At 53.3% G+C, this 13,392-nt stretch overlaps 1 protein-coding gene across 1 annotated transcript in view; it reads right to left on the reverse strand.

The window, feature by feature from the left end:
- PIK3AP1 (phosphoinositide-3-kinase adaptor protein 1) overlaps positions 1–13,392 on the reverse strand; it is a 146,976-nt gene that overhangs the window by 10,521 nt on the left and 123,063 nt on the right. The window contains 3 exon segments of the mRNA XM_075533450.1: positions 467–537; positions 2,441–2,596; positions 10,479–10,551. Coding sequence (XP_075389565.1) covers positions 467–537; positions 2,441–2,596; positions 10,479–10,551 — 300 coding nt within the window.

The raw sequence follows: 13,392 nt of genomic DNA on the forward strand, positions 1-13,392 counted from the left end.
AGTGGTCCTCAGACACAGGGTAATGCAAGTTATGCACTAATGAGTGGTTGCCTGCCCTTAGATCCTTTCTCAGGGAGTCTGCTGGGAGGGCAGTGGACCTTCCTGCTCACCGGATCAGGGAAACAACCTGACCCAAAGTGAGCTAACTTGGACTGGGGTCTCAGCCCACGGGAGCATCTGATGCTTGCTCACGGGCCTTGTGTATAAAGAGAAACAGAGCAGCCAATCTGCAGGGAGAGGAGGCAAGCATGTTTGAAGCAGCAGAGCTGAAGGTGTGCACAGCCTGGACACACGGGGGCAGTGGCCTGAAAGCTCCTGATCCAATCCCTGGGCTTTCCCCAGACTCCCCCAGCTCCTCCCAGCAGATCACAGGTACCTGGCTTGGCTTAATTAGTCAGAATGGGTTTCTGGAATGAGGCCCCTGTGTAAGATGAGGTAGATAAGAGTGGGGGTCCCCGGCTCTCACCTCATTGTCCCCCTCCATCCCGCTGCTCACACTGAGGAGGCTCCTCGTACTGGATCGGTTACTGGCGCTGCCTGGTGGGGAGAAACAAAATCAGTCACAGACGACCCTGCACACTCGCTAGGGATAAAACAAAACGCAGAACTTTAGGAATAATACATGAGCTGAGGCTGTGGGATTTTAGAATAAGAGTTCACCTTTTCTTTTAGCATTAAATGAAATGGCTCCATTTTTAAAACGTATAGTTCTTGCAATATAAAAAACCTAACCTAAACGCATTGCCATAGAGTGGATCCTGGCCTACATCATCCCTTTAGAACTGCACCCTGTAGGTTTCTGAAGATGTCAGTCTTTACGTGGGCAGAAAGCCTCATCTTCCTCCTGTGTGGTGGCTGGTGGTTTCAAGCTGCTGACCTTGTGGTTAGCGGCCCAACTTATAACCCACTATGAACCAGGGCTCCTGGCTTCCATTACCCCTTCCCTGGCACCCTTAAATCGTTCACCTCCAATGTCTGGCTCTTAACCTTGCCTCCCCGGGGCCATCTGGCCTGCCCTCTGGTGACCAGCTTGACGTTTGGGACTAGCCTGGCCCTGGCTCCCAGCAGCTTCCTGCCGTGTGACATCCTGACACAGTGCATTCCCTCTTGGGTTACAAATATCTCACCTATAAAACAGGGAGACGACGAGTTCAGACATTCTTGGCTTAAGGTCAGAGTGTGTGTGTGTGTGTGTGTGTGTGTGTACGCGCACACGCGCTCACCTGCTGTCATTCATGTCCTGTGGTGTGTGGTACAGTAAGTAAACTGTGGTATGCACACACATGCACGTGCATTTTCTTTTGTGGTGGGTTTATCGTAAAAATCACATTATCAAAGGGATTTGTGATATAAAATAAGAAGCCCTGGGTCGGATGACCCTGAAATTCAGCTTCTCTCCTGAGCTTGTGTTGCTTTCTCTGTTGTTTTGACAATGACAATGAAGGGAACTCCACCCGCTTGCCCTGTGAAGCTCCTCTGTCTGGAGCCAGCCAACCCCGCCCTGGACATCAGGAAGAAGCCCAAGATTCCGCCGATTCCTCCCTTCGCTGCAGCCATCGGACGTCCAAAGGGAGACATTTCCTACCTAGACCCTCAACTCACCTGGGATGTCAGGATTCTCAAAAGGGGCTCCTTGTTTGCCAACTTTGCAGGACCCCCTGCTTAGATTTGGCATTTCCATGCCAGGTATATACAATCAGAATATGATTTTAATAAGATTCCCCCACGTGATTATGGGGGTTGTGGGGTGGGGTTTGAACCAGAAATGCACCTGTTTCAGAGTCCAAGTTGTGCCACAGTTAGGGAGGCAACATGAACAGTGTTTAAGTGACTGCCCAAGGTCAAATCCCTTTTCTACCACTGACCTAGCCATGAAATGAGGGCATGGAACTAAGACTCCAGGTCCCTCAAGGGCAAACAGACCATAGCGCATCTCTCAGAGTTCTCATGAGAATTGATCTATAGAGGAGGCAGAGCAAACAGTAGCTGCTCAATAAACAGTAACTACTACGATTAATGGATTTTGCTGTTTGTAAAAGAGACAGAGAAACAGCGATCTTGCCATCTCACTTTGGCGGTCTCTGTGAGCCCTGGTGGCGTAGTGGTGATGCAATGAGCTGCTAGCTAGCAAGGGCAGCAGTTCAAATCCACCAGCCATTCCAAGGGAGAAAGATGAGGCTTCCTGTTCCCATAAAGAATTAGTCTCAAATACCCACAGGGGCGGTGGTTCTGCTCTGAGTCAGAATGGACTCAATGGCAGTGAATTTGGGGCAGGGGTGGGGTTGTGAAGAAACTCTGGCCCCATGGAAATTAAACCTTACAGGTAGAAGGGTCCTGGTTTCTCACACCTCTCACACCTATACCAGGCACGGATGGAAACCTCTCAGCTTGTCAGTGAACACTTCCCCGGCCCAAGGCCCCGGCTAGCCGCCCTGCTCACTCGCTGTGCTGGACGTGCTGTCTGTTTTCCAGTCCCCTCGTCTCAGCTCCGTCCTCGGGGGGAAGACGCTTTTCCTGGGCCCGCTCTCATACACCCCAAACTCCACTTTGCCAGGCAGGTGCTGGGAGTGCCGGATTGGGACGGTGATCTCCAAGTCTGGAATTAGAGGAAAGAGGGGTGAGCTTCAAGACACCAGACTGCCATTCACCCAACTCCCTCTCTGCCTGCAGCCCTCGCCTGAACCTGCAGGCCGCGGTGAAAGAGGGGTGCGGGGGAGATGGGGAAGGGAGAGGAGGCTGACAGGCTAGGGCAGGGACTCCAGGACTTGCGCAGAGGGCAGGACCTGTGCCCTACTCAGTCCTGTGTGCCAGTCAGGAACAGAGAGTAATGGAGAGAGCCTGTCATTAGTAAAAGGTGTGGACCTGGTGTTGTCATGGAAGCTGGGCGCCTCCGCCCCTCAGAAGTACTGCCCTGATTGGAAGAGACAAATTGCTTCACGATTGGTCATCATTGTGGCCTGAGTCCACGTGGCAGTTGGCTCCTAGAAACCCTATGCTTCCTTGGGAACTCTGGGACATTTCTACATCGTCCTACAGGGACCCAGGAGTTAGAATTTGACTGGTGGTGGGGAGGGGCGGGAGGGGGTGCTGGGTTGGTTTCCAGGCATCAGGCACAGCTAAGTGTGTTCACATTTTAAGCCCACAAAACTCATTGACCTAGAAGTACTATCACTATTTCCATTCACACAGATGGGGGTGGGGGGTGGATCTGAACCCAAACCCCAGAGTCCAGGTTCTTAATCACTACTCCAAACAGCTTCATAGAACGACAGGTGAAATTCTGCCTCACGAATGCGGCTAGGCCCAGAACATGCACACAGTACAGAGAAGAGTTGAAGCACAGGGAGTCCAGGACAGGTAAACCCCTCAGGACCAACACTGAGAGTAGCCATGCCAGGAGGGGAAGAGGGAAATAGGGAGAGAAAGGGGGAACTGATCACAAGGATCTACATAGAACCCCCTCCCAGGAGGATGGACAACCGAAAAGTGGGTGAAGGAAGATATTGGTCAATGTAAGCCATGAAAAAATAATAATTTCTAAATTATCAAGGGTTCGTGAGGGAGGGAGGGTGGAGAAGGGAGAGGAAAAAACGAGGAGCTGATGATACCAAGGGCTCAAGCAGAAAGCAAATGTTTTGAGAATGATGATGGCAACAAATGTACAAATGTGCTCGACACAATGGATGGATGTCAGGATTGTGTTAAGAGCTGTATGAGCCCCCAATAAAATGATTAAATAAATAAATAAAACGCCGGGTGAGGGGTGGGTGGTCTACGGTGGGCAGCAATGACTCGGAGACAACCGCTCATGGCAGGTTCATCAGGCACCTGAATGAACCTAAGACTGGCTAATGGGGTCAGCCCTCACCGCACAGAAGGACACGTCTGCCTTTGGCCCACAGAGCACTGAGCAAGCCTCCTCCCTTGATCGGCCCCGCCCAGTGGCTGATCTTGATTCCTCCCTAGGTTTGCCCCGCCGCGTGCGGTGAGCAGACACTCCTGTTGGTGAAAAGACACCAGGGCGGGTGACGCCGAGCTCCAGTCACAGGCTCAGCTTGCTGTACGAGGGTGCTGTACACCCAGCGGCAGAGCCTCAAGAAAACGTGGACTTGGGGGACCTGTGCTTTTAGGGCCACAGTGCCACTTCCTCCTCCACCTTTCTACAGGCAAGGTGTGGCAGGAAGTTCGGGGAGTCCAGAGCACCAAAGGCAGAAGTCTGCCAAGACAGGTAGCTGTATCAACACGGCAGGTGCCAGCACTGGGTAGACCAAGTCACACTGTCAGCGTGCCACAGAGAGAACGGGAAAGGGGCAGGTGGCTGGTTTGCATTGGCATACGCCTTCCTCAAGCGGGAGCCCTCATTGCAGGTCTCCTGGGTGGTCCCAGTCTAAGCCAGCTGCCAGGGCCTGGTGCCATGCACAGTTCCCAAGTCCTTGGCCCCTCTGGGTTACGGCTGTGTACTGAAGTCCCCCTCAAGCACAGGGCTCCTTAGGCAGAGAGGACCAGCCTGGTTCTCTCTCTCTCTCTCTCTCTCTCTCTCTCTCTCTCTCTCTCTCTCTCTCTCTCTCTCTCTTTCTCTCTCTCTCTCACCCCCCCCCTCTCTCTCCCTCTCTCTCTCACTTGGGTGCAAACCGGGCCCAGCAGTATTCTAAGACTCTTTGTAAGGCAGGCACTTAATCTGCTTGGTTGACTTGAGTGCGGTCATGTTTGCCCTCAGCCAGTTCTATGAGGAAGCACAGTAAAATAAGCTTGTAAGGGCAGCCCCTGGATACAAACAAGACCGTTCCCTGTACGTGTCTTACAGCTCTTATTCAGACTACTTCAGGGCAAAAAAAAAAAAAAGGCTTCACGCCTTTTCGATGATTTAAAATGTGCAAATAAATAAAATCTACACCTACTGCCAGGGAAGATAATCATGATGAAGGATCTGTTTGACGGGTCACTTCGATTGCTTCGAAACAAAGGGAAACACACCCATCTCGGCGGGCAAGCGTGTCAGCAAGTCAGACGTTCGTTTGTAACCCAGGGGCTGCTTCACGAAGAGGGGGTCAGCGGTTTTAAAACCACCACGTCTGAAGGTCTCCAAAACCCTGCTATTCTTTGATAATGGGCCGTGACAAGCATCAGGATTTTCTCCACATCGCCCCCCACCCCCCCGGTGTTTTTCTAACAAACTGACCATTACATGGCCAGAGCACTGGCCCTGTAAGACAAAGCCCTGAAGACATTTCTTTCCGTCCTGCTTGGACCCCACCAGTGCCGGCAAACTGTTGGCCCTGATCCAGGGCCATTGCCATGACTCCATCGGAGAGCTCTATTCCCATTAGCCTATCTTAGGTGAGCGTCCAGTGAGGGAGCCACAGAGGGACTAACTGACCCACCCAAGGTCATAAAGGGACGCAGTGACAGAACAGGGACCAGAACCCCAGGGCTCTGGGGGCCAGGCTGCCCCTCTCTGTCCTGCCCAGAACTGCCCACGAACACCCGGACACACCCCAAATGCAAGTAGGAGGATCTCTTCCTTAGGGACACACCCCAAATGCAAGTAGGATCTCTTCCTTAGGGACGTGGCATTCAAAAGCAAACAAACATCTCACGTCACCAGTCTTGCCAGAAATGGAGCCTTCCTCAGTTTCCGGGGTCATCCCAGCTCCGCACCCTTCCGGGAAGGCACAAGTCCCTCAGCAAATGATCATGAGCACATGCCTGGATTTTCATTCTCCTTGGTGCGCTGACCCAAATGAGAGAATCGCGGTTGCAGTTTTCTTCTCTCTTTCCCATGGCAAATGAAGCTTCCAAACGAAGAGCATCGGTCCTTGTGTCTTGTGCGGGGTATGCGCCTAGATACGGTCCTTCGGCAGAAATGCCCCTCATCCCCCCTCACGTCCCCACTGCTCAGTGCTGCGCCTGTCACCCGCTCTCAAAGGCTCTGTTTCCAGTGAAGCAGAATTCTTTCCCAGAACGTAGCAGCTCAATATGGAGTGCGGATTTTCACAAGGAACTTCGATGGGAGAATCAGTCCCCAAGTACTTGGCACTTACCCGCTCACCTAACGCGCACGTTGGGGTGAACCTCCCCCGTGGCACCATGAGCGGACCTGATAGCAGTGAGCGTTGGTCAGTTACCCGGACCCTGACTTCCAGGGGTGTGCCTGATCCAAACCCATGCCTCTCCTCTACCCAACGTCCCTGCCCACCACCCCACTCTCAACCCCCCTTTTAGCAAACACACACACAGCAACCCGAAGGCACCTCAAGGAATTCAGTGTGAGCACCCCTGGACCACCCACTGCTGACAGTCAATTCTGATTCCCAGCGACCTTGCGGGACAGAGAACTGTGTCTGAGGCTGTGAATCTTTACGGGAGCAGACGGCCTCCCCACTCTCTCTTGGTGGGTTCAGACTGTTACCCTTCAGTTCGCAGCCCAGCGCTCAGCCCACTGTGTCAGGAGGGCTCCTCACCCCTAGCATCTCACACCCTGCTGTAGTCGATTCAGACTCATCCTGACCCTGGAGGGCAGAGTAGATCAGCCCCTTTGGGTTTCTGAGGCTGTAAATCTTTTACAATTTTTAATTAATTACTTTATTTACTTTAAATAGATCATCTTTCTCCAGAGGCATGGTTGGTGGTTCCAAACTCCAGAACTCATGGTGTTTGGCCCAATTCCTAACCCACTATGCCACCAGCATCTCTCATCCCTAGAATAGCTCAACTCACTCCCATCGAGTCGAAGCCAACGCATAGCGACCCAAAGGACGGGGTAGACGGTCCCCTGAGAGTTTCCAAGACTGTAACAGGAGTAGAAAGCCCCGCCTTTCTCCCGAGGAGCTGCTGGTGGTTTTGAACTGCTGAGCTGGAGGATCACAGCCCAACGACGCATCACCGGGACACCACCACGGCTCCTACCCTGGGAATGGATCGTGATAAAGTATCAAGTAACTAAGTACACAGATTTTTGTTAACGGTCACCAAACTTGTCAGCTTTACTCAGCCATCAGGGAGGGCCCTCTGCTCTGGTGCCCTTGGGCCTCCCTCTGACAGGGCTGGGCTGTCACGGTCAGCAGCTGGGGGTTTTCTGTGGCGGCGTGTGCTCCTCCCCCAGCAGGCCTCCACCCACAGTGCTGGAACGTGGTGTGCAAACGCCTCGGGTGTGAAGACTGACTCCCAGAGTCCCCGGTGAGCTGGAGGCCCAGCTGCCACAGGAGTTACTGCACTTGGTGGCTCACCTTCGCCTCCCTGTCTCACTCCCCCCACTGGATCCCCCGGGATCCCTTCCCACATAAGCGACTTGCTCTCACATAGCTGTGGGGCGGGGTGGAGAGAAAGGGGTACAAACGAAGTCATGCTTCTTTGGAAAGAGTTAAGACACTGACCATTCTGATTAGACTACAGCCAGAGGGATGTACAAAGCACTCAGGGCCTGGTTAACTGTGGATCTGATTGACTCTTATGTTTCAAAACACAGGACTCCAGGAAGGTGAGACCCTACCCCACGCATTGACCTTAGATGCCCAGCCTGAGAGGGCGCCAGCCGGGGAGTGAGTCTGTATATCACCGTGAGAGTAGATGCTTTCACAGTGCTCCTGTGTGCCAGGCACTGGGCTCAGCCCCATGGACACCCCAGCTCATTCCATCCTCACGGCAATCTTCATGGACTGCACGTTCATTTGTGTCTTTGTGCTGGTGCGGATGGAGGTACGGAGGGGTGAAGCGCATTGCTCGTGGTTTCCACTTAGTCAGATGGGAACAGTGACTTGGAATTTGATGCCAGTCTGCTGACCCCAGGGCCCGTGCCCTCTCCCCTCTACCTCACTGTATCCATGTTGGCTGGCTTCATGATGGCCAGTGGCATCCAGCAGAGCCTGTCAGATGGGCAGGTGGAGGGCGTGGAGGGCACCTGATCAGCCCAACTCTCGAGCCCTGCAGGCTAAGAACCTGCGCCTCCGGCACTACGATGGCCCGTCCTTCAAGCACCGGGGGCACCACGAAATCACAGGCCTCTCGACGCTGCCTGCACCTTACCCCCTGCATCTTACAGCCTGCATCTTACCCCCTGCATCTTACAGCCTGCGCCTTACAGCCTGCAGCTTACAGCCTGCAGCACTTCATCTACTCAAGGCTTCTCTCCTTGGGGTCACGTGTTCTGGCTTTTAAAAAAGCACTTCCGCCATCCTCCCATTTAAAGCCCCCCTGTCGGACCCAGGGCTGGCTGTGCGGAGCTTGGACCGGATTCTCAGCCTTCTCCACATCCTCCTCCTCCCAACTAGGAGGCCAGACAAGCGTGGGCTTGGTGGGGGCAGCTGCAATGTGAAATCTGACACCCAAGCTGGTCTTAGGACAACCTCTCTGATGGTCTGTGGTGGTGACAGCCTTCTCCTGGCTCTTCCCCAAACATGTAAAGTCATTAACATTCACTTGTTACTGCCAGCGTTGACCCAAACTCGAGGGGACCGTGCCTGACAGAACAAAGCATGGCCAGCTCTGCAGCCTCCCCACCATCTGCTGTGGATGGAGCACCTTCTGTGCGAGGCATCCTGGGACAGGGCGACGGAAGCAAGCCACAGCTGCCCCATGCAGGGAAACCAGACCTCGACAGGTAACACGACTGCCCCCTCGCGCACTGCTCCAGGGCTAGGATGGGGCCTGACAGGTCTGCACCGGGGAGGGAGGGTGCCCAGCACTTTGGATGTCGTTCTGGACTGACTGAAGGCACACTACGCCTGTCATGGAAAGCATGTATCCCACAAGGAGTGCCTGAGCTCCGTCAAGGTCCTGGGCTTTCCCTGGAGATGAGCTGGGCGCGTTCAGACAACTTCTTGTCCTCGTGGAGCTTACGGTCCAGGAGGGAGGAGTCACTGGGCCAAAGGGACAGAAAGGGAAGACAATCCCAGAGCACGAGGAGGACGCCGCAAAGAGGGGCCACCATGGAATGCGATAGAATGGCGGAGGAGGCCTCGCCGAGAGCTGAGCTCCGAAGGGTGAAGTCCTGGGCAGATGAAGGGAAAGGCAGGGGAGAAACAGCACCTGGCACGGGAGGGCCGAGGGAGACAAGTGCTCAGCTTGTTTGAGCCCCAAAGAAGCGCGTTGTGGTGGGAGCCCGGGGCGGCGGGGGAGACTGGGGGTAAGCTCGGATCACATCGCGAGGGCTCCACAGGCCAAGGTGAGGCGTTAGGTTTGATACTGGGTGGGCCCAGGGCTCCTAGCGAGTTTGGAGTAAGGGAGTGGTGCCAACTGATTCTTATTTTTATGTATTTTTTTTCTGATTCTTATTTTTAAAAGGTCATTGGAAGCCCTACATTTCAATGACAGAGACGGAGCACCCCAAGACTTGAAGAGTCATTTCTCCAAAGCAGAGGGACCAATAAGCACAGGAAAGGATACTCCAGTTCATGGAAAGAAGGAATCAAAAGATATCTGATAATTTCCACAAACGTTTTGAAGCCCCGTCGTGTGTATGGGGGGAGGGATGGCGGGGAGTGACTTACTGGCCTATTTCTATAGAGAACTCTGACTAAGGCAAAATCAATGAATCCGTGGAAGAGGGCTTGAGGGAGAAGCGGCCGCCCCCTTGCCTCTTACAGCCCAGTTATTTGCATACAGGTGGGAAGGGAGAAACAGGAGCGAGGGTGAGGGTCCACAAGCAGGAAGCAGGCCTGTCTGGGGATCAGCGTGTTGCCATGGTATCAGCCTACCGTATGATACCGTATGAACGGCAGCCTGAGGCCATGGGATTATGCAGAGGCAGGACGAGCTGTGGACGAAGTTTTTGGCACAGTGGGGAAAGCCCTGCTTGGTGGCTCCTCTTGCTACAAATGATTGCCTGGGTAAAGCCCAGAGCCCACCATGCCAGAGGGTCTCGGCAGGCAGAGCAGCATGGGCAAACACCACCCCCTTATGCTCAAGGATGGGGGTGCCACATGGGTGGCAGCCAGGGGAGGGTGGGCCTCAGGGAGAAGTGGGTTTGGCTTACAGTAGCCCTGCCAATATATCCCCTCAGCCCCGAGGCTCAGGGTCCTGGGTGCCAGCAGCCCTGTGATGGGCAGCCCCCTTTGATGTGATTCTCAAGCAAAGTAGATCCAGACACTGAGTAAAAGACATTGCCCCATTCTCTACTCAGGTAACACATCCGCCTAGATGCCAAGGGAACAGTCAGATGCTTAGGGAGAAAGCATCCTCCGCCTCTCTGAGCGGGTGGCGGTGGAGTGTGGCAGGGTCCCAAACATCACTCACTCACTCACTAGTTCTTTCATGGGCATGGCAGGGTCCGGGTACTTGACATTCAGAAGACACAAAAGACAAAAGCGCTGCTCCAAAGGTCCCCACAGTCCAGTGGGGCGCAGACTGCACGCAGAGTGACAGGTGCTGGGCAGGCAGGCTGCCCACTCAGGTCACAGCAAAAGGGTCGTCAGGGGCAACAGAAAGAATAAAAGGTCCACAGTATAGCCCTGTTGCCCCCCCCCCTCCACCCAAGCACATACCTGTCTGCTTTCCTGATTTCTGCTTCTCTCGCTGTCTCCGCGTGATGCTATCTCTTAGCCGCTTAAGGTTTTCCTGGGGGAGAGGGGGGAAACACCGCTCATTTTGAAAGTGAACATCAGCATTATACCCCAAGGGCCCTTGGGTTTCTTTCTGATTTCAAGCCTTTTGCAAGACCCGTCACATTGCAATCCCATCTTCAACCTGGGCAGGAGGTGCCATGCAGGATCAGTTCCCCCTGACACGCCCCCGCCCCTGAGATCCAAGCACAGGATCTCTGCTTTCCCAGAGTGTGCCCCCACCCCCCTGCTTTGCCTACATTACCTGTGTTTGCGAACCAAAAGAAATTCAAAGGAGATTTTCCAGGGAAATGGCACAAAGTAAACTCGCACTCCCCATTTATTTTGCAGGAAGCCCTGAGGGCCTCCCCACCCTTTGCCAGAAGAGAGTGGCGCCACCTAGCCCTTGCCCCCAGAATTACACTTGGCATCTGAGCCAAGTGTGTGTTATTTCAGATTTTCTGCATTGCCTGGTAGGATCCGGTGGTGATTTCTTCAATCTGGGAACACTCAAAAGAATTCCTCGTTTAAATGAATGACAATTGCTTCTTCGCTTGGTGTCGCTCCAGCTTTCCAAAGGGTTCACAGGAATGCTCTACTTTCAGATGCGGGGACAGGTGTGTCTTAGGCTTGATGCCAGGAGAAAAGACATCTTTTTTGCACAATTAAGTGCCTCCACTCCCCTATGGCTCCCAGTCCCATCCACAGGCTTCTTGCTGTCTTCTTCAAGGTCGCCCCTCTGCTGAACAGGTCTCTCTTCCCTGCTCACAGGCCCCTGTGTCCCACCCTACACACACACACACACACACACACACACACACACACACACACACGTCTCTCTCTCTCTCACTCACTCACTCACTCACAACCACCAGGCACTGGGATCATCCTGTCTTGTTTGTATAAACAAGAGGGGATGGAAAAGTTAGCCCTGCTGTTAATCAAAATACTAAAAATATAATTTAAGATTTAGTTTGTTGGCAATTGAGACCCTAACAGCCCCTCCCCCTTTGTAGTTTAAATATATATTCTTTTAAGGGACAGTCTACCTCTGGAAGGTGGTAGCAAGGCTCATAAGATAAGCAAGGGGACTAGGGGACCGAAAACCCCGGGACCAATGCAGGTATTGACCAAGGCTTCCCAAGACCACTGCAAAGCGTGCTGGGTTGGGCCCCATTGTGCGGAGCATTAATTGTTTCCTGTGATTATTGCCGAGATGGTTTTAAGTCACATCGTTGGGATGTATAACTTACTTGATATTTAGCGGCTTTGTGAAGCAGTTTAGAGGTAGCAAATCCTACTGGTTCCTTCTGTCTCGTGTTTACAGAACAAACTAGAGTTCCTCTAATCAACCTGGTCTCTTTCCTCTGCAGAAACAGTGACAGGCAACCCTGGACCCTTGGTGTGTGTGTGTGTGTGTGTGTGTGTACACGCACGCACGCACGCGCTGCGTCTTCACAGCTACTGTAAGCCCTCCAAGGGCAAGACACCATGACCTGTCCTTTGTGTAATCTCGCAGGCTAGTCCATTGTAGTCACTCAATAAATGTTAACTAGATATGGAAAAGGAGGCTTGTTCCCATCGGGGGCTAGAACTTGGGTTCCCAAGTTGGGCTGCGAGCTTCACTGTCAGCAGTTCGAAATCACCAGCTGCTTCTCAGGGGAAGGATGAGGCTCTGGCTCTCATCAAGATGTATGGCCTGGTTAACCCATAGGGTGCAGTTCTAGTCTCCCTTTCAGATTGGGTCACTATGAATCAGGATTGACTCGATGACAGTGAGTCTGAGTGAGAGGTGTAAGGGTCAAGATCTGTTGTTCTTTTAACTAATAAGCAACGATAACCTCCGAGACAAGTGTCTGGGTCATCTAGGGACAAGGCCTCCGAGAATAATGACCAGACAACTGGTTGGAATAGAAGGACCAGGTGAGGCGAGTCTCAGATGGCTGGAAAGATTTGTCAGTTTGTCACTGCCAGGCTGAGAGGGACTGAGTTTTGTCCAAGAAATAGGAGGGAAACACTCAAAAGTTGTGAGTTGTTTGTAGCTTGGACACGCACTGGAGGAGACAGACTGCAGACAAAGAGACCCACCTGCAGACTGCGAGGCAAGCTGCCCAGATGTAAGTGCTAATGCCAGATAGGGGTGTCACACAAAACACCGAATCAAACTCACTGCCAGCAAGTCCATGATGACTCATAGCGACCCTAGAGGGCAGCGGAGAACTGCCCTCTGTGAGGTTCCAGGACTGCAACTCTTTACAGGAGTAGAAAGCCCCATCTTTCTCCCAAGGAGTGGCTGGTGGTTTCAAACTGGTGACCTTGCAGTTAGCAGCCCAACACATACATACGAGGCCACCCAGGGCTCCTTTGGAATGTGGCTAGAGGACTGGAATGAAAGGAGATGCAAGAGGGGGGATGCCATAGGGCAAGACATGCACCTAACTGGACACTGAGGCAGCTGGGGAGCCAAAGTCATTCTGAAGGCAGAAGCTGTCCCTGGAGGGTAATGGAGGCAAAGAGAAACAGAGTCAGAGGGGGCAGAGCCTGGAGTGCTGCTCTGTTTGTTGTTGGACTTGCTGCAGGGTCAAGGGCACCTAGGGGTGGCTGGTGGCTGGAGACATGCATCCAGGAGTCATCTTCACAGAGAAGTGGCTGAGGGGAGCCTGAGCCCTGTCCATCTTGGCAGGGGGTGGAGGTGACAGGAGTGAGCAGAGAGACCACTCCACGAAGAGTCCCCAGCTCCCCTGCCCCTGGATGCGGTGGTGATGGTAGTGGTGGTGGGGCGCTCGGGAGCCACTAAGAGGCAGCCAGGCACACAACATTGCCAGTCAGCTCCCAGGGGCTGAGCCATGTTGTATAT

Source organism: Tenrec ecaudatus, chromosome 16 (assembly GCF_050624435.1).
Source record: "Tenrec ecaudatus isolate mTenEca1 chromosome 16, mTenEca1.hap1, whole genome shotgun sequence".
NCBI lineage: Eukaryota > Metazoa > Chordata > Mammalia > Afrosoricida > Tenrecidae > Tenrec > Tenrec ecaudatus.